The sequence below is a fragment of the Peromyscus leucopus genome, chromosome 1, assembly GCF_004664715.2.
Source record: "Peromyscus leucopus breed LL Stock chromosome 1, UCI_PerLeu_2.1, whole genome shotgun sequence".
NCBI lineage: Eukaryota > Metazoa > Chordata > Mammalia > Rodentia > Cricetidae > Peromyscus > Peromyscus leucopus.
Genome location: NC_051063.1, coordinates 53714823 through 53737690, shown reverse-complemented (window position 1 = coordinate 53737690; position 22868 = coordinate 53714823). Strand labels below are relative to the sequence as shown.

The 22868-nt window shown below is 48.9% G+C and overlaps 2 protein-coding genes across 3 annotated transcripts; both read left to right on the top strand.

The window, feature by feature from the left end:
* Window positions 1–278: 278 nt before the first annotated feature.
* Mta2 (metastasis associated 1 family member 2) lies at window positions 279–9393 on the top strand. 2 transcript variants are annotated; one of them, XM_028857931.2, is made up of 18 exons: window positions 279–774; window positions 1706–1773; window positions 2215–2308; window positions 3763–3880; window positions 4011–4074; window positions 4238–4355; window positions 4743–4845; window positions 5022–5121; window positions 5239–5427; window positions 5520–5594; window positions 5725–5783; window positions 6041–6138; window positions 6263–6402; window positions 6765–6993; window positions 7455–7544; window positions 8032–8150; window positions 8258–8406; window positions 8607–9393. In XM_028857931.2, the coding sequence occupies exons 1-18, from the start codon at window positions 747–749 to the stop codon at window positions 8770–8772; spliced, it is 2007 nt and encodes a 668-aa protein (XP_028713764.1). In that variant the 5' UTR covers window positions 279–746; the 3' UTR covers window positions 8773–9393. The 2 variants fall into 2 exon arrangements, with proteins under 2 accessions (XP_028713764.1, XP_028713765.1); XM_028857932.2 differs by lacking the exon at window positions 279–774 and adding an exon at window positions 1026–1101 and having other exon boundaries at window positions 8607–9343.
* Window positions 9394–11187: 1794 nt separating this feature from the next.
* Tut1 (terminal uridylyl transferase 1, U6 snRNA-specific) lies at window positions 11188–22845 on the top strand. Its single transcript, XM_028857938.2, is given in 10 exon segments — window positions 11188–11377; window positions 12491–12681; window positions 14250–14565; window positions 14935–15035; window positions 18876–19351; window positions 20774–20883; window positions 20977–21087; window positions 21250–21342; window positions 21680–22291; window positions 22294–22845. Coding segments are annotated over 10 exon segments (2598 nt in total). The 5' UTR covers window positions 11188–11295; the 3' UTR covers window positions 22800–22845.
* Window positions 22846–22868: the final 23 nt, after the last annotated feature.

Sequence of the window (22868 nt, the reverse complement as noted above, 5' to 3'; positions counted from 1 at the left end):
CCTCAGGGGCCCAGTGGGATTAGGATGAAAGAAAAAAGTGCAGGGCGGGAAGGGAAAAAAGAGAGCTCGGACCAAATATGCAAATAACAGGCAAAACGGCTTGCAAATAACCCCTAGAAGCGCGAGGACGCGCGCGCGCGCCTTTCGAGGCTACTGTCGGAGCAGCAGGGACCCATAGTGCAAAGAGTTAAATCCGGCTCCCTACCGCCCTCGGGGGCGGGGTCGAGCTGCAACGGAAATAACCGAGCGCGGGGCCGCGGCTGAGCGAAAGGAGCCGAGTTCCTCCGGAAGTGGCCGATCTGCGGGGTCTTGCTCTCCGACCTGAGCCGAGCGCTGGGCCTTGTTCTCCGTATCGGCCGAAGGTGTTCCGGAAGGAGGCGAACCCGGACGCGGGCAGGGCAAACCTTCCCAGCGGCTGGCACTACACGACGTCTGCTGGGACTCGGTGAGCACGCTAGGAGCCGGAATTTGACTAAGGTCAGGCAGGAACCGAGCTCGTTCCGGAAGAAGCCGAGCAGACCGGCGCCGGCCTGGGTGTCCCGGGCGTGAGGCTATAGCAGAGTCGTCGTCGTGCGAACCGTGATGAACCGCGACGGCTGAGCGAGCAGAGGTGCCGGCTGCGCGGGCCCCATCGACACTTCCGCGAAGCGTCAGCCCCGCGCTGGGGGCATCGTCTGGAGCCAAGCTTTGCCCCCGCGAGCCTCCCGGACCTCTTTGTGCGGCCGGAGGCGGCGGCGGGAACGGCCATGGCGGCTAACATGTACCGGGTGGGAGGTGAGTACTCCGGGCGGAAGAGGTTGGGGCCGGGATCAGGGAGACTCGGTGTCCGCAGGCGCGGGGGAGCCACATCTGGGGTCGTACGGGCCGCAGCGCCGACCGGAACCGGAACCGAGACCTATGGTTCCGCGGCGGCGACGCTACCGGGAGTCGAGTCTCCCGCAGAGGCTTGCTTACAGCCGGAACAGTGCTGAGACCTGCGACTGTACCCCGGGCGGGAAGTGGGCTTGGCTTGGAAGGGGCCCGAGTGTCGGCGGGACCAGCTGCGGGGGAGCCAGTCGCTCAGGGGTTTTCTTTTCTTTGGCGGCTTGTGCGTTCACGAAGGTGGGGCCTGAGGTGGAGTGAACAATTTACTCAATTCTCAGACACAGGGGTGCAACTCCAGTGCAGAGTTGTGTGGATGGACTCCAGGGAAATCCTGTTCTCATCTCTCTTCTCTCTCTCTTGGATTTTTGGGACGGTTGATAGTTATTTTCCTTTTTTTTTTTTTTTTCTCCCCGAGACAGGGTTTCTCTGTCTAGCCTGGCTGTCCTGGAATTCACTCTGTAGTAGATCAGGCTGGCCTCGAACTCGAAGAGCTCTGCCTGGCTCTGCCTCCTGAGTGCTGTTGGCCACCACTGTCCAGCTAATCTTTTTGTTTTTTCCTGAGACAGGGTTTCTCTGTGTAGTTTTGGTGCCTGCCCTGGATCTCGCTCTGTAGACCAGGTTGTCCTTGAACTCACAGAGATCCTCCTGGCTCTGCCTCCGAGTGCTAGGATTAAAGGCGTGGGCCACCACTGCCCGGCATAATTTTCTTAAGTCTTTTCCACATTTCCACATTATCTCTACCTAGCATTTTGTTTGTTTTTGGCCCACACAGATCTACTTTCTCTTCCCGGTGCTCTGGTTTTCTTCTCTGATCGCGTTTCTTCCCCACCCCCTTCTACAGATTACGTCTATTTTGAGAACTCCTCCAGCAATCCTTACCTGGTTAGACGGATTGAGGAGCTAAACAAGGTGAGTGGGGTAGAAGCTCCTCCCACTAAGGCCGTCTCTTACTTTTTAACTACAAGTGGCAGGGAGAATCTTACCTAGGCTTAGAGCCTATCCAGGTGAACATTCATTCATTGGATGTATGGAGGAAGGCTGCTGAGAGCTAGTGGCAGCTTTATATTATTCTCATATTTGGGGTCAAAGAAATTCTGTCTCTTTGTATTTTTTTTTTTTTTAAATATACAGAATCTCTCTATTATGTAGCCTTGGTTGCCTGGAACTTGCTGTGAAGACCAGGCTGACCTTAAACTCCGTGGAGACGTTCTCATTGGTCCTGGAATTATCTTTGAATATAAATCTTTATTGCTAAGTTTTTGGTCTCTTCGACTTAGGTCCTTAGAGAGATAGTGCACTTCCACTTTCAAATGGCCAATTTTCATTGCCCTGTTTTTCTTTCTCCTTTAGACTGCAAATGGAAATGTGGAAGCAAAGGTTGTCTGTCTTTTCCGGCGAAGGGATATTTCCAGTAGCCTCAACAGCCTGGCTGACAGTAATGCTAGTGAGTGTCTTCATTTCTTACTCCTCTCCCCCTCCTCGGGATCTCAGGACTAGACATGTTCCTGCAGGTGTTTCCCCTGGTAACATGCCCAAGGCAGGGCCTGAGTTTGGGGGTGGGAAGTGCCTGGTTTGCAGAGGGAGGCCTGTTGTTACAAGTTGGGGCTGGAAGCGGGGTGGGGAGACCGTGATAAGGGAAGTCAGAATGTGGCTTATGTGTGTTAGAGGAGAGATATTAGATAGGGAATGAAAAGAGCTTTAGCGAATTGAAGTACGTGGGGACATTTTGGGTACTTTGGGATAGTGGTTAGTGAATGATGGTCAAGGTGAAGAGAAAGATAGTGTTTTGAGATGCCTGCCTAATAGTGGGAGAGGTTTATGTTGTAGTCTAGAGGTGACACCAGAACATTGATGGAGACGATAGGAAGCTAGAAGGCAGGAAAATTCTCTTGAACTTCTCTCTTCTCCTGTTTCTCTCTGTTCCATTTAGCATCTGCCATACTTTTTGCTTTGTCTGCATTCCCTTTATGCTTTTCATTTTCTGATTTTTTTTCATTTAGATTTAACTTCTTTCCCCCTTTTTCCTAAATTTATTTTTTCGGGCCACAGTCATGAAAGGGTTAATGGAGCTGGGCCTACCAAGTTTCCTGGCCCTTTAGGGTTTCCAGCTCCATCTTGCAGGGGCTGACCTTGGCTTTGTCCAATCAAAAGGGGTGGGGGGTGTGGCCCTCCTAGCCCTGGGTTTCCTAGAGCACACTCCTGAGAGGTGGAGCCCTCTACATAGAGACACAACCCCCCCCCCCATCTTACACCCAGTTCTTCCGGGGAACAATGCACCAATGAACAAGTGCTTAAGTTTTCTATCCCCGCCCACTTTGTTTGGCATTTAGCCAGGTTTAACTGTGTCCACCAAGATTTCAGTGCAAGCTGCTGCCTCTTGAGGAGGAAGGTCTTGGCACTGGTTTGAGAGGTACTTTTCTCGAAAGCCCCACAAACTATTACTAACCAAGTAGAAAGAGAAGGAGAGTTAGGTTGCATGTAATGTTTCAGACACAGCAAAGAGTCCTGAAGTATGAAGAGCTAGTAAATAAACCCTGGGTGCTGCTCTCACATCTTAACTGGATTCTAGGACCTCAGGCTAGTTGAGCAAGAATGTGACATACTGTATTATGACTACATTTGTACTTTATGCATAGTATCAGTATTGGCAGCTAGATTTGGGGTGCATTTCTGTGGCATCCTTATACAGTTCTCCCCATGATGGAATTAAAGAGAGGACTGAGCATCCACTACAGGCATAAGGCCAAAAGGGAAAGCTGGTAGGTAAGGGTGAGATGTCTGAGGAAAGTGAGATACAACAGCTGAGGTAGGATGTCCTTTACCTGGACTTTGGCCATCCCAAAGTACCCTCTTTCCAAATTAGCTCCTGAGTTTGTGTCTTCCTCCTTAATATTCTAGGGGAATTTGAGGAGGAATCAAAGCAGCCAGGGGTCTCGGAGCAGCAGAGACATCAGTTGAAGCACCGAGAGCTTTTTCTTTCTCGGCAGTTTGAATCGTTACCAGCCACCCACATAAGGTATAGGAGGATCAGGGTCCCTGTGGCCTCTGTGTCCTTATTTGGAAGATGGAGAGAAGGGGGTGGTGTGTTAGAGGTGGTAGATAAGAGGGTATGTGTTGCTCATTCAGTACTTTCTGGCCTGTCTTAGGGGGAAGTGCAGTGTAACTCTCTTGAATGAGACAGATATCTTGAACCAGTATCTGGAAAAAGAGGTAAGGAGGTATTGTGAGGAGAGGGAGGGGAAGGGGTGTTGCCCCTAAACTCAGGACAAACAAAGAGGTAAAGGGTTGATAGACCTCCCAGCTGCGGAGTCTGGATGTACCGCACTGCCCATGTGGATTCTGCCCACTAACTTTCTATCTCCTCATTTTTTAGGACTGCTTTTTTTACTCACTGGTGTTTGATCCTGTGCAGAAGACACTTCTAGCTGATCAAGGGGAGATCAGAGTTGGTTGCAAATTCCAAGCTGAGATTCCAGATCGCTTGGCAGAGGGTAAGCCACAGAATGGAAGTGCTTGAGCATAACTTCCTGTGAATCACATGACCTGGGGGATCTGCAAAATCTGCTAGGTTTTCTGTTGTGACCCCGACAGAATGGGACTTAGGAACCCGAAAGAGACAAATGGGCACAGTTGGGAGGGGATTCTGAGGCTTGATGTGACTGATAGAATCTGACGGAGCTCTGTGAGTTCAAGGCCAGCCTGGTCTGCAGAGCGAGTTCCAGGACAGCCAAGGCTACACAGAGAAACCCTTTCTTGGGAAAACAACAACAAAAAAGAAAAAAGAATCCAAGCGGAGAAGAGGAGGAAGAGTTACTGTGAGTGACTAAGTTATTTCCCTCTCTCTCCCTCCCTGGTGATGCTATTGCTTGGTGCCTCAGGCGAATCGGATAATCGAAACCAACAGAAGATGGAGATGAAAGTCTGGGACCCAGACAACCCTCTCACAGACCGGCAAATTGATCAGTTTCTCGTGGTGGCCCGGTGAGGGTGGGTGGATCAGGAAGATGGGCTGGGGAGGAATAAACCCAGTTCTGCCTCCCATCCATTTTCATATGTGGGCTTTGTTTTAGGCCTGGGTGCTTTTTCTTTTTTCTCCTTAGTTGCTGAGCCTGTTTGAACTTTTTACTTCCCTTCTTGACTTCTCAATCTTTCCGTAGAGCTGTGGGAACCTTTGCAAGAGCCCTAGACTGCAGCAGCTCCATTCGGCAGCCGAGCTTGCACATGAGTGCAGCCGCTGCGTCCCGAGATATAACCCTGGTAAGCACAAGTTGCTGGGCAGTTGGGCTCATCGGGGCAGGAGAGGAGGGAGTCATGGAGAGAGTAGGAGTGCTTAAAGATCAGCGAGTCATCAGCTTCCTTTTCTGTTTTTGGTAGTTCCATGCCATGGACACATTACAAAAGAATGGCTATGACTTGGCCAAGGCCATGTCAACCCTGGTGCCACAGGGGGGCCCAGTGCTCTGTCGAGATGAGATGGAGGAGTGGTCTGCTTCTGAAGCCATGCTATTTGAAGAGGCCCTAGAGAAGTACGGGAAAGATTTCAATGATATCCGCCAGGACTTTGTAAGTGAATAGAACTAGAAAAAGAGGTGAGAAGAGGGAGTCGGGACCTAGGGCCAGGTGCCACCTCATCCTTTGTTTGTTGCTCTTCTTAGCTACCCTGGAAGTCACTTGCAAGCATAGTCCAGTTTTATTACATGTGGAAAACCACAGATCGGTATATTCAGCAGGTATGGGTTAGGGCTGGGAGGCTGGACCAGAAGTCACCTGGTTACCTCTCTCTGCCTTTTGGTTTGTTTGGTTTCATCTGGACTGAGATGGTCTGAATTTCTGTTTTTTTTTTTTTTTTCCTTTTAACAGAAAAGATTGAAAGCTGCTGAAGCAGACAGCAAACTGAAACAGGTCTACATCCCCACCTAGTAAGTGTGGCAGGGAGGGGAGAATGTTTACCTTTCTCTCCCAGTTGATGTCTTCCTTAGTGATTGGGGGTGAGCAGAAGGCCGAAGCAAATTGTAGAAGCTGTAGCTCAGTGATAAGCATGGGCTTAGTATGCACAAGGCCCTAGGTTCAATCCCCAGCATTCCAGAGAGAGTGAGGGGAGGGAGTAGAAAGAGGGACAGATAGAAGTGAGTTATTTCCTTAACTAACTTCTGTGTTCTCTTGTTTCCTTCTTTAGTACTAAGCCAAACCCTAACCAGATCATTTCCGTGGGTTCAAAACCTGGCATGAATGGGGCCGGATTCCAGAAAGGCCTGACTTGTGAGAGCTGCCACAGTGAGTTTCAAGGAGGGGCAGGGATGCTGAGTTTGGGTGGCCTATTTCTCTGGCATAGGAATTTGAGGAGCTCAGGTGGCATGTTTCCTGCCAGGCCATTAACCCTCTCTCTATGCTCCTCTAGCCACACAGTCTGCCCAGTGGTATGCCTGGGGCCCACCTAACATGCAGTGCCGCCTTTGTGCTTCCTGTTGGATTTACTGGAAGAAGTATGGGGGACTGAAGACCCCAACCCAGCTTGAAGGGGCTGCTCGGGGCACCACAGTAAGAATCACTGGATGGGAGCTGGGTGTGGTGGCTGAGGCAGGTGGGTCTCTGAGTTTGAGGCCAGCCTAGTATGTGTAGTAAGCTCCAGGTGAGCTGTCTCAACAAACAAATAGAACAGAACCACTGCAAGACCAGTTGGGTACGGAGAGAGTGGTGGGCATGCAAAGGTCAGAAAACCTGACTCCTTACATGGAGACAGTCAGATGGACAGGGCACTTGCTAAGGGTTGGGGAGCCAGGAAGGTTGGGCGGAGTGTCAGTAAAGAGATCAGGCAGAAACAGTTTGCTGTCTGCGGGAAATGGAGGCAAGAACTGCAGTGTTGACTTGCCATTTCCCTTTGTCCTATGTCGTCCCTCCAGGAGCCACACTCAAGAGGTCATTTATCCAGACCCGAAGCCCAGAGTCTCTCCCCCTATACAACCAGCGCTAACCGGGCCAAGTTGCTGGCTAAGAACAGGCAAACTTTCTTGCTCCAGACCACAAAGCTGACTCGTCTTGCCAGACGGATGTGCAGAGACCTGTTACAGCCAAGGAGGGCTGCCCGAAGACCCTACGCACCTATCAATGCCAATGCCATCAAGGCTGAGTGTAAGGACTGGAGTGGTAGTACTAGCCACATGGCTAATGAGTTCAGAGTTGCTCTGGGCCAGATTCTGTTGTTTAATGACGGTAGGGATAGGAGGCCACAGGGTGTTTGGTAGATAAGATTTAACTCTTGACCCTAGGGTAGTGAAAAGTGCCTTCAGAAATTTTGATCTGCTATGTCTGGTAGTGCATACCTAGAATACAAGCGCTGGGAGACTGAGACAGGATCTAACTACCTAGTTCCTATCAGACTGGTCTATGTAATGAGCTCCAGCCTGGATTACATAGTAGGACCCTGTTTCACGTAGGCTAGGTATTGTGATGCATGCCTGTAACCCAAGCACTGGAGAAGCAGAGCTAAGAGGATGATGGCAAGGTCTAGGCCAGTCAGGGCTGCATAGCAAGACCATTTCACAAAGCAAGAACAAAACTGCAGAATGTCCAGAAGCTTTCTTCTTCTCCAGGTTCTATTCGACTTCCTAAGGCTGCCAAGACGCCACTGAAAATTCACCCTCTGGTGCGGCTGCCCTTGGCAACCATCGTCAAAGATCTGGGTATGGAATGGGAACCACACTCGACTTAGGGTGGGTAGAAGGTAGAGAACAGTGTGGGTGGTGCCAGGCTGCCAGCCGCTTGACTGTCCAAGAGCCTTTTCTTCCCCTGAGTTTTCCTCTCCCACTGAGAACAAACCATGAGTATGTGTGTGTATTTTTTTTTTTTTTTTTTTTGGTCTTGGTGGTAGTGGTGGTGCTAGATCAAAACCCAGAACCTCATGTATTCTGGGCAAGTGGTTTACCATTGAGCTCCATTTCTGGCACAGTAAGGCCTTTTCATAAGTATTTTGTGATCTGAAAACATACTCAGTGTCATCTTTGAAATATGGGTAGGTAGCTTGATAGGCCTTTTCCTCCGTTACTGCTCTTCATGGGACCAAGGTAAACTGCTAGGCCAGGGTAGAGAGGGAAGAAAGAATGTAAGGAAACTACATAAGCAAGAGAAGGTATGAACGTTTTGTTTCCTCTCCCCTGCCCCCACTGGTAGTGGCCCAGGCACCTCTGAAACCAAAAACACCTCGGGGCACCAAGACACCAATCAACAGAAACCAGCTGACACAGAACCGAGGCCTGGGGGGCATTATGGTGAAGCGTTCCTATGAGACTGTGAGTTGACACTGGGTTGGGAAAGCTGATGGCTGCGCTTTTTGTTTCTGATAGGAGGCTGAGGGAGGCAGCGCTTTCATTATGTCGCCATGTCTGTCCTTTTCCAGATGGCAGGGGCGGGGGTCCCCTTCTCTGCCAATGGAAGGCCTCTGGCCTCCGGGATTCGTTCAAGCTCACAGCCAGCAGCCAAGCGTCAGAAACTAAACCCTGCTGATGCTCCCAATCCTGTGGTATTTGTGGCCACAAAGGATACCAGGTAGGGAGGGAGTCCACCCCGGGAGGGACCGAGACTGGCAATCCAGGTTGGGGGCATTGGAAGTGGGGGTGTCTGAGAAAGAGAGGTGCAGAGAATGTGGGTGCCAGAATAGTGGAGTTCACTGTGGAGTCTTAGCTGCTGTGTCGCTGCTCATAAAGCCCCCCCCCCTCCCCCGTTTCTGTCTTGCTCTTTTTGACCAGGGCTTTAAGGAAGGCTCTAACTCACCTGGAAATGCGCCGAGCTGCCCGAAGGCCCAACCTGCCCTTGAAGGTGAAGCCAACACTGCTGGGAGTTCGGCCCCCAGTTTCTCTGCCAGCACCCGCACATCCTGCCAGCACCAATGAGCCCATTGTTCTGGAGGATTGAGCATCTTACGGGGAGGGAGGTGGGATGAGAAGTAGAGGGTGGGTGCTCAGGGCATTCAAACCTCAAGGAGTGAGGGGGGGTTGAAGCTGGTGTGTGTCCTTGGAGGGTTGGACACCCTCTGGTGTGGCTGCCACTAACTCCCCTTCTTTGGGCTTCCTCATGCCTGTGACAGAGGACAGCCTACAGGAACTTGCCTATGTGTGTACCTACCCTATTTGGGGGCTGGGACCCACACTTGGTTTGGACAGCTGGGGGGGAGGAGGGTTTTTTAATTTTTTAAAAATTTTACCTCCCTTTGTAAAAGGGATGGAGGCGGGGAAGAGTATCAGATATCAGGTGGTGGTACCTGGCAGGGGAAGGGGAGTGCACTGCCATGTCTCTCTTTTGTCTTTATTTTCTAATTGGGGGTTTCTCTTACTGTCCGGTGTCCGGACTTTCCTAATTAGAGTTTGAGGGCCCTAAGCTGGCATCAACCCCAGCCCATGCTCACTCTTTCTTCCCTCCCTTTCCCCCTCTGCCTTTTATATGCCAATTCTCAGAAATAAAGATCTTTTGTCCGTTTTTTAACCTCGGATTCTGTAATTGGTTCTTATAGTGATGAATAAAAAGCTGTTTTCTTCAGCTCCTCAGGCTCAGCTGTTCTCTGCCACTGGTGTGTGTGTGTGTGTGTGTGTGTGTGTGTGTGTTGTGTGTGTTGGGGTGTCTTTGAGAGGGAAAATAGAGGACAAAGGACAAAGAAAGATACAGATGGCACTTGTTCTAGCAACAGCTTTATGAGACATGCAGCCGAACTGTGAGGAGGTCTGTGCCAGCTCTCCTTGTGGGACTCAAGCGTCTATTGGGGCTGGAGTCTAAGCAGCATCTTGGTGTAGATTCATTCAAAGTTCTGTAATGGCTCTGAGTCTCCACAGAAGACTGAGGATGTTTTCCTGTTACCTACTTTTACTCCGGGTGCATGCTACTCAAGGGCTCTACTATTGAGCTACCTATCCTCAGCCCTGCCTTCACTTTCATTTAGGCATTCTAGGGAACACTAGCAGCCAGGGTCAGATGCATCTCACCAGCTGGGTGGTGTTAACACACGCCTTTAATTCTAGCACTTGGGAGGCAGAGGCAAGCAGATCTCTTAAGTACGAGGCCAGTCTGGTCTACAGAGGGACTTCCGGAATAGCTAGGGCTACACAGAGAAGCCCTGTCTTGAAAACAAAAAGATGCACTCTACCTTAGTGGTTATGGGTGTGGTGCTGCAGGACTTTACAGTCAGGCTCAGTGGTGTACATATCCAGACTGCTGCCCAGGATTTGTACACCCAGTGTCAGCACCTGCCTCCACTGTTGAGTGTGCAGGATACTGTTTTTTGTTCGGTCTGCTTTCTTGGTTTGGCACTAAGGATCAGATACCTGAGCAGGGTCCAATGGGGGACAGCTGGTAAGTTCAACCAATTCTTTTTTTTTTTTTTTTTGGTTTTTCAAGACAGGGTTTCTCTGTGTAGCTTTGCGCCTTTCCTGGAACTCACTTGGTAGTCCAGGCTGGCCTCGAACTCACAGAGATCTGCCTGGCTCTGCCTCCCAAGTGCTGAGATTAAAGGCGTGTGCCACCACCGGCCCGGCCTCCAATTCTTAAACACTTTAGTGACAGAAGGGCCCCATGACTCAGCCAAGGCCACAGACTGGTTTTCTGCCCAAGGTCTACTGCTCTGATAATCACAGGACAAGCTGCTGAGTCCACCTGATAGCCTTTCCATTTCATTATGGTCCCTGTGCTCAGCTCACATATTCTTTCCTGTTCCCTGAACCTACAAGACTGATTCCTGTGCCTGACGGGATCTGCAGCACTTCCCATCCCGCTTCCTTGAATAAATGAGTTTATCTCTTAGCACTGGTAGTCTTTTCTTCGTTGTGCTACCTTGTAATGGGCCTAGTTAATATACTTCATTCAGGCTACAACTGCGGAAGAAACTTTGGCCTGGGATAGTAGCTATCTGCCGTTGCCTCACTGAGTCCAGGTGAAAGGGAGTAGCGGGGACAGGGACCAAGAGCGCTGAAAACACTTGTTCTGCAGAAGGATCCGGCTGTAGAGAAAAGAACTGACCTGAGGATGTGGGAGTCCCTGAGCTCCAAAAGGATTGGAAACACCCACCCTCTGCTATTCTCATGGTGAAATAAAAGATTGAGGGTGCAGTTGTATGGTGAAGTGAAGGCACAGATCAACTGCCACCACTTGGCAAAGAAGGGGCTGTGCTGTTAAGAAACAAGCCCGCTTTTGTGGCTGCTTAATGAATATTCACGATTCTTCGGGCCAATAAGCGTTGTCGATAGGCGGCTTTCCCTGGAACTGACTTAGAACAGGAACCCTCAACCTAGGGACAAGTTTTCTGGAGGAATACGCTAGCGCCGGACACAAACGTCACTTCCTACAGCACTGGCGGAAGTGACTTCCCCGCACAGTGTGATTTTTAGCTGTGAATTCTGGTGGTGGCTGGTGGCGGAAGAGGTTGTAGGCGGTCCATACCGGAGAGTCGCTATGGCGGCGGTGGATTCGGATGTCGTATCGCTGCCTCGTGGCCGCTTTCGCTGCTGCCTTTGCGACATTACTACAGCCAACCGTAAGCGGTGGCTAGTGAGGGAAGGGGGAGGTTGCAGGCGCTCCTTTTTAGGTGTTAGTGAAAGTTAGGGTTATCTAGGTTATAGTGTTTGCTGGCGCTGGGGTCATCCACTTCTGTTTTCACTCAGTACGTCCCAGGGCATTGCAGAGTGGGGAAAGTCTCACCCGTTCTTCGGACGATGCAAAATATCCATAGTGAAAGGTTCATTCATTATTCCTTTTCAAACGTTTACTGGACACCTCTGCTCTGTGCCTGGCACTTTGATGGTCTCTGGAGTCGGGGAAGGGATTCAGGAACTCATAGTCTGGACTGAGACAGTTTCAGTCCGCCATGGATATGTTTACAGAGCTGAGGCATCACAGAGAAGGCGGTAATTCAATTGGAGACTCCCCAGTGGAGGATGAGTGAAAGAGCCTGGCCTGAGTGAGTGCAGAAGGTGCCAGTGAGGAAAAGGGCTTGGAAAGGTGGGCTGAGTCATTCTGTGACACCGAAAGGGGTTCGGTGACATCTCAGATCCTACTTTTGATATCTGAAATGTGATTTCCCCTAAACAGGGTCTTCTGGTGGTCTTGCCTTGTCCACCAGAAGACCCTTGGCTTCCAATGGCATCAAGCAGCTGACTGATGATAATACTAATAACTAATTTCCCACACTTACCACATACCAGATGGCCAGAGCTGTGTGTGAATGATGCCTATGTGGTAGGCACCATCATTTCCATCATCTATGAGAAACTGATACATTTGGAATGCCTGCTATTTATCTCTTGAGAATTAGTCAGGAACCTGATTTATTTAGTTCTACATATTGGCCTTGGACAAATTACTTGTTAATTCCTCTTGGGTGTGCAGCTGTTGCTCGACTTAATGCATATCATTGGCTCAAGCACTACCTGCACTGTAGCCCTTTCTCGAGGAAATCACTTAGAGAATGCACTGTGTAGAAAAAAAAAAAAAAAAACAAACGAAAGAATATCAAATGTGGAAGGAGCCACAGCTCCGTCTACGTCACCCTTTGTCTGTCTTTAAAGGAGCAGGATCTCCATGTGCAGAGAGCAGAACACGGGAACAGACCTCCTTTGTATGCTTATGTCTCTCACACTTGCCTCTGCAGGACCCAGCCTCGATGCCCACGTGAAAGGCCGGAAGCACCGGGATCTTGTACAACTACGAGCTACCAGAAAGGCCCAGGGACTTCGAAGTGTGTTTGTCAGCGGCTTTCCCAGGGATGTGGGTTCTGCTCAGCTTTCTGAGTATTTCCAGACATTTGGCCCTGTGGCCAACATTGTCATGGACAAGGACAAGGTAGAGTGAGTGGCTTTGGGATTAATGGATCAGATGGGTGTGCTTCATATGAAAAGAAAGAAACCAGCAGCCTGTTTTTTCAGCCTCCTAATGTGGTCTGTCCTTGGTAGACATTTCAGAACTCGGAATAGCTTAGTTTTGGGGCTTCTGCCACCTCCTACACTCCCTGGATTTAATCCATTCAACAGAGTTAACTATGGGGGACTTACTTATCAAACATTGCATCATTTTGTTTGTTTTGAGACAGGATCTCATCATGTAATCCTAGGTTTTACCATGTAACTCTGGCTGGCTAGGCGCTTGTTATGTAGACCAGGCTGGCCTTGAACTCACAGAGATCCACCCGCCTCTGCCTCCTGAGTGCTGGGATTAAAGGCGTGAGCCACCACTGCCTGCCCTGGTTTTTGGTTTTTTGAGACTGAATCTCACATCATGCAGGCTGACCTCAAACATGCTATGTAGCTGAGCTTGAACTCCTGATCTTCCTGCCCACTCCTCTCCATTTAAAAAGTTTTTCTTTTTTATTTTTTTGAGGCAGGGTCTTTCTCTATAGCCCTGGCTGTCTGTCCTGGAACTTGATAGGTAGACCAGGCTGGCCTCAAACTCACAGAAACCTGCCTACTCTAGCCTCTCAAGTGCTGGGATTAAAGGTGTGTGCCACTGCCTGGCTAAGACTCTTTTGTTTTAAGTTAATGTATGTATATGTTTATCTGTGTGTGGATTTGTGCACAAGTGCCTTTGACTCTAGGAAGGCATCTGATCCCCTAGACCTGGAGTCACAGGCAACTGTGAACCAAACTCCTAACTACTGAGCCATCTTTCCAACCCCTTTAAATTTTTTGATTGCATTTTATTTTTTTAAAAGACTTACTATGTGTATGAATTTTTACCTGCATGTTTGTGCCTGGTGCCCTTGGAGGACAGAAGGCATTGTATTCCCTAGAGCTGGAGTAACTGATAGTTGTGACCTGCTGTGGAGGTGCTGGGAGCCAAATTCAGGTCCTTTGAAAAAGCATTCCGTGCTCTTAACCTCTGAGCCATCACTCCAACCCCTTAACTACATTTTATGTGTTTAGTGTGTCTGTGTGGTAGGGAGTGGGGGAATGTGTGGAACAGACATGGAAGTCAGAGAACAACTTTCAGTCGTCAGTTTTCTTCTTCTGCCATGTGGGAGCTGGTGGCTCAAATTCACATCATTGGATTAGGTGGCATGTGCCTTTATTGCCTGAGCCATCTCCCCAGGCCTTGCCTCTACCTCCTCAGTCTGGGATGACAGGCATGTACCACCAAGTATGGCTAGGTGGGTCTTATTTTAACTTCTGAAATCAAGTCGTTGTGAAATATAGAAGACAGTAGATGAGGTTTTAATTGGCAACCAGGAATGAAAATGTATGGGATAAGAGTGACGATTACTCATCTAACTAAATATGTTCCCTTTTACAAAAACAGCAAATAAATATTTCCAGTGTATGGGTTGGTTCCCATGTCAAAGATTCTCCTCTACTGTTAAAACATGCTTGAATTCTTGATTGCCAAGCCATGATCCTTGCTCTTGTGTGGTTTGCCAGGGGGTGTTTGCCATCGTGGAGATGGGTGATATAAGTGCTCGGGAGGCTGTCTTATCACAGCCCAAGCACAGGCTGGGGGAACATGGACTGCGTGTTCGGCCCAGGGAGCAGAAGGAGTTCCAGAGCCCAGCCTCCAAGTCTCCCAAAGGAGTGGACTCAAATAGCCGACAGCTGGCCCAAGCACTGGCCGAGGCCCCAGATGTGGAGGCACAGATGGTAAAGCTGGTGGAGCTGAGGGAGTTGTCTGAGGCTGAGCGGCAGCTTCGGAGTCTTGTTGTGGCGCTGATGCAGGAGGTCTTCACAGAGTTCTTCCCTGGTGAGTCCCCTGCTCTAAGTCTGAGCTCTCTCTGATACCTCTGTTGGTACCTGCCCCTCCGTTTGAACCCCTAGTCCCTGCAGCTGAAGGTGTTTCATGTGCTGGCTCTTCCGCCTCTGTCCCCCAGTATGTTTGCTCTTGAACCTTCTGCACCTTCCCGTCTTTTTGACCCCTCTTCATGTGTGCGCACAAGAGACACACATGCTTATAGAGGTCAAAGGGTAACTTTCAGGAGTTGGTGCTCTTCGTCCACTCCATGGGTCCTGGGGATCGAACTCGGGTTGTCAGACCTGGTGGCAAGTGCCTTTACTTTCTGCGCCACTGTGCTGGCCCTCTGCTGTCTTCTGATCTTGATTCTTTGGTACCTAGGCTGTGTGGTCCATCCTTTTGGCTCTTCTGTGAACAGCTTTGATGTTCATGGCTGTGATCTGGACCTCTTCTTGGATCTGGGTGATACGGAAGAGACGCAGGTGAGTGAGCAGGAGAGCATGCAGTTATGGTGACTTGGCAAATGCTTTACCCAAAGTTGCATGTTTTTTAGTTTTACGATTATAAAACATTCATAATAGTACTAATCCAGAATATTACTGTAATTGTGGAAATGTGGATACGGATGTGCATTAGATGGAATGAAAGTGAGTTGGCATGGGATAGATAACAGTTGTGACAGGAAGATAAAACATTTCAAAATTCTGTGTTACTGGATTTTGTTTATTGTGGGTTTTTTGAGACAAGGTCTCACTATGTAGCCCTGGCTGGCTTGGAACTTGCTATGTAAACCAGGCTGGCCTGGAACTCACAGAGATCCGCCTTCCTCTGCCTTCCAAGTGCTGGGATTAAAGGCATTCAACATTGTGTTCACCCTTGTATGTGATCTTACTTGGAGAGAATATATAAAAAGATACACAGTAAGGTAATTTGGGGATTATCTTTTTGCTTATCTGTATAGAGGGGTAGTTGAGACTATGTATCCCTTCCTGGCCTGGAACTTGCCATGTAGACCTTACTGTCCTTTCTGCCTCTGCAGACATGCTGGGGTTGCAGGTGTGCACCACTCTGCCAGCTCTTGTGTTTCGTAATACGTAACTTACAGATGGTTTCTGCAATAGGAAAGTTGTTCTTTTGTTGTTTGTTTTGTTCTTTTTTCTTATGCACAGTTCTTTTTTAGAGCAGTTCTAGGTTCTTAGAAAAGTTGTGTAGAAATAGAATTCCTATAGACCTTCCTCTAGAGAGGGTGTGTTCTTTGTTGTGTTGGGGTTGAACCCAGGGCCTTTGCACATGCACATTATGAGTATTTTGTTTACATGTATGCTTGATACTTCGGGAAGTCACAAGAGGGCAACAGATCCCCCTTGAGTTGCAGGGGATGTTAGCCACCATCTGGGTGCTAGGGACTGAAGCTGGTTCCTCTGCAAGAACAGCACTGTTACTGCTGAGCTGTCTTATTTTTGAGACAGGGTTTTAATGATGTAGTCCTGATTGTCCTGGTACTTACTTTGTAGCTCAGTTTGGCCTCAACTGTAGATCTTCCTGCCTTACCCTACCAAGTGCTAGGATTATAGGTGTGTGGCACCACTTCTAGTTAGGATTGGTGGTTAGAAACGTGTTCTAGGGCTGGAGAGATGGCTCAGAAGTTAAGAGCACTGCTTGCTCTTCCAAAGGTCCTGAGTTCAATTCCCAGCAACCACATGGTGGCTCACAACTATCTGTAATGAGATCTGGTGCCCTCTTCTGGCCTGTGGGGATACATGCAGACAGAACACTGTATACATAATAAATAAATAAAAGAATAAAAAAAAAAAAGAAAAGAAAAGAAACGTGTTCTACTACACTGGACTATAGGTCCATACTTTTAAATAAAATTGTTACTATTTTTGCTTTGTTTTTTTGAGATAAGTGTTTCTCTGTGTAACAGTCCAAACTGTCCTGGAACTTGCTTTGTAGACCAGGCTGGCCTTGAACTCACAGAGTTCTGCCTGCTTCTGCCTCCTACCTGCTAGGATTAAGGTGTGCACCACCACCGCCCGGCTGTAAAAATAGTTTTTTAAAAATTTCATGTATGTGTACTATATTTACAGTTTCCCCCTCCCTCCAACTGTTCCTGTTTTCCCCTCAAATTCATAGCCTCTTTTTATTGTTACATATGTGTAAATGGATAATTATATAAATACAACCTGCTGAATTCATTTGTGCAGCCATATTGTTGACATTTTGTGGGTGTAGTTCTCTGTCATATATGGAAGACACAATCATCCTGGTCTTATGACTTTTATAGTCTTTCTTCCCCTTCTTTTTCAATGTTCCCTGAGCCTTAGGTGTAGAAGTTGTGTTATATGTTTATCGGGGCTAGGCACCCCTTGGTCAGTTGTTCTCTGCATTTTGATGAGTCGTGGCTTTCTGTAATGGTCTCTGTCTGCTGCAAGAAGAAGAAGTTTCTGTGTTGAAGGTGAGAGCTGCACCTACCAGGCCTGGACTGGAGCAAAGGCTGTGTGGCTGGGTGGGACCTGCATTGGATACTGGCCCCATACTCTTTTTTAAAAGTTTATAGCTGATTGTGGTGGTACACGCCTTTAATCCCAGCACTCAGGAGGCAGATCACTGAGTTCGAGGCCAGCCCGGTCAACAGAATGAGTTCTGGGACAGCCAGGACTACATAGAGAAACCCTGTCTCAAAAAAATGACACACACACACATACAAAGTTTATTTTGTGTTTGGGGTGGGGTGGCATGTGGAAGTCAGAGAACAATTCTGGGCGTGGGCTTTTTCCTGTCCACTTTGGCGTGTTCATTAGTGTTTTTGTTTAGCTCACATTTGGGCAGTCATGTTGGTGAGACTTGGAGGTGTGGCTTCTGATGCAAACTTCGTTTTTCTGACTCTTATACTCTTCCATTCCTTCATTCACAATGTTCTGGGCCTTAGATGCAGGAGTGTTTTGTAGATGTATCCACTGGGACTGGGCTCCACAACTCTGCATTTTGTGGAACATAGCTGTGGTTTCTGTAAATAGTGTCTACTGCAAAGAGAAGTTTCTCTGATGAGGGGTGAAGACTACACTTACCTGTGGGTGTAAGGACAGATGTTTAGATTATTGTTAGGGATTGTATGGTTGTAGACTCTCCTCCCATATCCATGACTTCACCAGCACCAAGTAGTTCATAGGTTTCTATTCCCAGCCGTGGTCACCCTCTTGGCGAGCAGGTCTTAAGTCCAGTTCAAAAGCTGCTGGTTACTGCAAAGGGTGTGTGCCACTACAGCACCCTTAGGGTTATCGTGCCGTGCTGGTCGTTATGGTTCAAAGGTGTCATAGCTGGGTAGGGCTGTTGGTAGCCTCCCTCCTTTGGAAGCTTGCATGGTGCCTTCTGGTGCCATGAAAGCTAGTCCTCAGGGAGGAGGCTTTCAGGTCAGTTCTAGCTCAGGGGTCACTGGGCCTTGTTTCTTTCTTTCTTTTATTTTTTATTTTTTTTAAAGATTTATTTATTTATTATGTATACAGTGTTCTGCCTGCACGCATCCCTGAAGGCCAGAAGAGGGTACCAGATCTCACTACAGATGGTAGTGAGCCACCATGTGGTTGCTGGGAATTGAACTCAGAACCTTTGGAAGAGCAGCCAGTGCTCTTAACCTCTCAGTCATCTCTCCAGCCCCGGATCTTGTTTCTTAAGTGCATGGTGTCTTCTGCAGTAGGCACTGACCTTCTGCTTCTGGGGGTGAAGGGCAACCAAGGGCAATAGCAATAGGCTATATGTTTTGGGAATCTTTTGGACAGCTCTGGTTGTCAGGTTAATTTAAAGTATGACTCTAAATCCCAGCACTTGGGAGGTTGAGACAGGAGGGTTGTGAAAAGTTAAAGGCCATGGGGCTGCAAAGAAGCCTCAATGGTTAAGAGCACTGGCTGCTCTTCCAGAGGACCAGGATTGGAGTTCCAGCACAAACATGGTAGCTCATACTGTCTGTAATTCTAGTTCCAGACATTGCATCCATACATTCAGGTAAAACACACAACACATAAAATAAAAAGAAGAAAGTTTAAGGTCAACCTGAGCTACACAGTAAGATACCTTGTCCTTTTTTTTTTTTGTTTGTTTGAGACAATGTTTCTCTGTATAACAGCCTTGGCTGTCCTGGAACTCACTGTATCTACCAGGCTGGAGATCCACTGCCTCTGCCTCCTGAGTGCTGGGATCAAAGGCATGCACTACCATTGCCTGGCTTCTGTTGAGAATGAGTTATGTAAAGCTGCAGAGTAAAGCCTGTACATAGAGGACAGTGGAAGAGACGGGTATTCACTCCTTTTCCTCTCCATCTACAGCCAGCCCCACAGACTCTCAAGGCTCCATCACCTCCATCCGTGGACTCAGCACTTGCTTTTTCCCTGGATCGTCATGCGCTGGCCTGTACCCCAGCTTCTCCTCTGGACTCACCGTCTCCAACTTCTCTCCAAGATTCTGAGGTCCTGGACTTGGAAACCACATCTTCTCTGGCACCACAGACACCAGATTCTGCTTTGGGCTCTGACACCGTCACTTCTCCCCAGTCCCTGCCTCCAGTTTCGCCACTACAGGACGAGAGGGGAGAGGAGAAACTGGGGAAGGCCCTAGAGTTAGCAGAAGCTTCAAAGGACGAGAAGGAGGAGGCGGCAGCAGTGCTAGAGATGGTAGGCTCTATTCTCCGGGGCTGTGTCCCTGGAGTTTACAGAGTCCAGACTGTGCCCTCGGCCCGGCGCCCTGTGGTCAAGTTCTGCCATCGGCCTTCAGGTCTTCATGGAGACATCTCCCTCAGTAACCGGTACTTTCATGGTGGGGTTGAGGAAGGCTGCTCTTAAGTTCTGGGATATATGAGGAGGAGTCCTGACTTGGAATTGAGGTTTTCTTCTTTGGTTCAGTCCTCCTTTCTTCCAATTATGTCCTTTCTAGCTTCCATCTCAATGTTGTTTTCTTTGGAATACTTTGTGTGTCTCAGGGTCTTGCCCTGTTATCCATACTGGCCCCCAGCCGTCGGTTCTCCTGCCCTAGCCTCCTGACTCCTGGGATGATAGGCATGTGTTACTATGCCTGATTCTGCGTACTGCTTTTTTGTTGTTGGTTTTGTTTAAGATAGTCGTACTATGTAGACAAGGCTGACCTTGAGCTCAGAGGCCCACCTGCCTTTGCCTCCTCTGTTGGGGTTAAAGGTATAGGAAAGAGTTCTGTAGTTATAAAAATTTGGGAACTGTTAGGTTAAAAGTAAACAGGTTTCTCCCCCTCTTTCTCTCCTATCCATACTTTGTTTCTTTGTATATTAAGCTCTACACAACCTGACGCCTTCTCTTGAACCTCATAAAAGGAAGCCCCAAATAATAATGGGGTCCCTGAGGACTCTGTCATGTGGTCCACATATCTCTTTTTGATCTCTGTCACTTTGCAGTGAGTAAAGTTTTCTTGCTACTTTGCTTCTCCCCCAAAAGGCTCTGAACAGTGTTTTTTGTTTCAAAAAAATTTAAAATTATGTGTTTGTGCATATCTCATCTCTGTAGTCAGATAACAACTTGTGGGAGTCAGTTCTCTCCTTGTAACACACGAGTGCTAGGCATTGAACTTAGGGTGTCAGTCTTTTTTTTTTCCTCTGAGACAGGGTTTCTCTGTGTAGTTTTGGTGCCTGTCCTGGATCTCACTCTGTAGACCAGGCTGGCCTTGAATTTACAGAGATCTGCTGGCTCTGCCTCCCGAGTGCTGGGATTAAAGGCGTGTGTCACCGTTGCCCGGCGAGGGTGTCAGTCTTGGTGGCAGGCTCTTACTTACTTGAGCCCTCTCACTGGTCTTGTATCTTTTGAGACAGGCTCCCCATTTAACCCTATTTAACCTCTTGAGTGCTGGGATTACAGGAAATGCTTACCTAGCTGTTGAGCAGTCCGATATAAACAGCATGTTTTATGAATGGTGACTGTATAGGATGAACATATGGAATGTCATGTTGCCTCAGGTTCTGTTGATACATACTCCAAGCCCCGATCCAGCACAAGGCTTCACCAGCACTGGGCAAATGTCCCACCATTTGGCCACATCCCTAAATCTGTTTAATGTTCTTTTGTATATCCCTTCATGAGACCAGTGTTTTGGGAAGACTCTTTGGATCTTATTTTATTGGTCTTAAGTCTGTAATGAAGGATGGTGGGATATTAGGTCTTAAGAGTTCCTACACCATAACAACTTTGTTTTTCCATTGTCCCAGGCTGGCCCTTTATAACTCCCGTTTCCTGAATCTCTGCTCTGAGATGGATGGTCGAGTCCGGCCCCTTGTGTATACTGTACGCTGCTGGGCTCAGCATAATGGGCTGTCAGGTGAGGATGAGGACAGAGAAAAAAAAGAAGTGGGCCCAGGAACCAGGGCTTATACATACTTCTTCCTAATTGGAATTATTGGTTTTTATCCAGGGGGTGGCCCCCTTCTCAATAACTACGCCTTGACGTTGCTAGTAATCTACTTCCTTCAGACCAGAGACCCTCCAGTGCTTCCTACTGTGGCCCAGCTCACCCAGAAATCAGGTACTGCAGAACAACCTCTACTTAACGCTATTACCTCAGCTTCTTCTCACCCCCTCACACTTCAGAACCCCTGGAATGAGATCTCATTTATCACCCCATCTTCTACCCGTTCCTCCCCAGTCTTCCTCCTTCCAGCCTGACCCTTTCTTCTTACTGTCACAGGTGAAGGGGAGCAGGTAGAAGTTGATGGCTGGGACTGTAGTTTCCCAAAGGATGCCTCACGATTGGAGCCCAGTACCAACGTAGAGCCTCTCAGTGAGTTTGGGGTATCTAGAGAGAACTGATAGTGATACTAAGCTCTAGAATAGGAAATATTTATCATACTCAAGTGCAAGGCATGGTCTTCACAGTAGCCCATGGCTGCTGTTTTAAGGATGAAAAAACCATATCTTGGGCAAGTAAGAGGTGTATTCCCTAGTTATACTGCTCTCCAGGGTAAGCAACAGCATCTGGGCAGGACGTGGCTAAGGAGCTGGTTTCTCTGGACACTTCTGAAGCCCTAAGAAGGGAAGAAAGTCCTACTGAAGTAGCTGCAGGGACATCCCAGTTATGGCTTCTAAGTGACCCCCTTTTCCTAATCTGCCTCCTCCAGGTTCCCTGCTGGCCCAGTTCTTCTCCTGTGTTTCTGGCTGGGATCTTTCCGGCTCCCTGCTGTCCCTGCGGGAAGGTCAGGCATTGCTGGTGGCAGGGGGCCTGCCTTCTGATCTTTGGGAGGGGCTGCGCCTTGGCCCCATGAATCTCCAGGACCCCTTTGACCTGAGTCACAATGTTGCCGCTAATGTAACCAGTCGGGTGGCTAGGCGGCTGCAGAGCTGTTGCGGGGCGGCGGCCAGTTACTGCCGAAGTCTCCAGTACCAGCAGCGCTCCTCCCGGGGCCGCGACTGGGGACTGCTCCCACTCTTGCAGCCCAGTTCCCCTAGCTCCCTGCTGTCTGCCAAGCTCATCCCCCTGCCCCCTGCCCCCTTTCCTCAGATTACCGTGGCTCTGGTGCGTGTGTTAAAGGAAGCGCTTGGATGCCATATAGAACAGGGAACCAAGAGACCGCGGTCGGAAGGGGCCAGAAGCAAAGACTCTCCCCTGGGAGGGACAAACAAAAGACAGAGACTAGATGGGCAAGAAGAGAGCTGTGAGGAGGGGGAGGAGGAGCCACAGGGATGTGCAGGGGACCGTAGTGAAAATGGGGTGGGAGAAATGGTAACAGAGCTTCAGAGACACCTCAGGACAGGGCCTTGAGCTCTGGACCACCAGGGGAGCTGCCCCTGATGACTGCAAAGTGTCTGGAGAAGCTGGCTGAGCAGAAGCCCACGGAACCTGAAGTGGCTGGAGAAGGGTCTCAGGGGGAGACAGGGAAGGAGACGTTACACCCGTCGTCAGTGAGCTGGCGCTGTGCCTTGTGGCACCAAGTGTGGCAGGGGAGGCGGCGTGCCCGGAGACGATTACAGCAACAAACCAAAGAGGAGGGCAGAGGAGGTCCCACCTCTGGAGCAGAGTGGCTGGCAATGGAGGCCCGTGTAACCCAGGAACTGAAAGGACTGAACAGGGAGCAACAGAGGCCACAGGGGGAGCCTCTCCTCACTTTTGTGACATCTGTCTCCCAAGCTGACCAGACACTCACTGTGGTGCCAGTTCAAGATTCCCAAGGCCTATTCCCTGGTCTTCACCATTTTCTACAGGTGTTTCTCCCTCAAGGACTTAAAAATCTCCTTAAGTGATGAGCCAGGCCTCAAAGATAATAAAGCTGCTAGTTTATTTAATACAGACACTGGACAACTTTGATTTCT

What these genes read in the sequence shown, in the direction of transcription:
- Mta2 (XM_028857931.2), top strand. Translation starts at nt 747, where the DNA reads ATGGCGGCTAACATGTACCGGGTGGGAG. An exon ending in GACTTGTGAGAGCTGCCACA is followed by an intron (nt 6,139 to 6,262) that starts GTGAGTTTCAAG and finishes ATGCTCCTCTAG; the next exon opens with CCACACAGTCTGCCCAGTGG. An exon ending in AACCATCGTCAAAGATCTGG is followed by an intron (nt 7,545 to 8,031) that starts GTATGGAATGGG and finishes CCCCACTGGTAG; the next exon opens with TGGCCCAGGCACCTCTGAAA.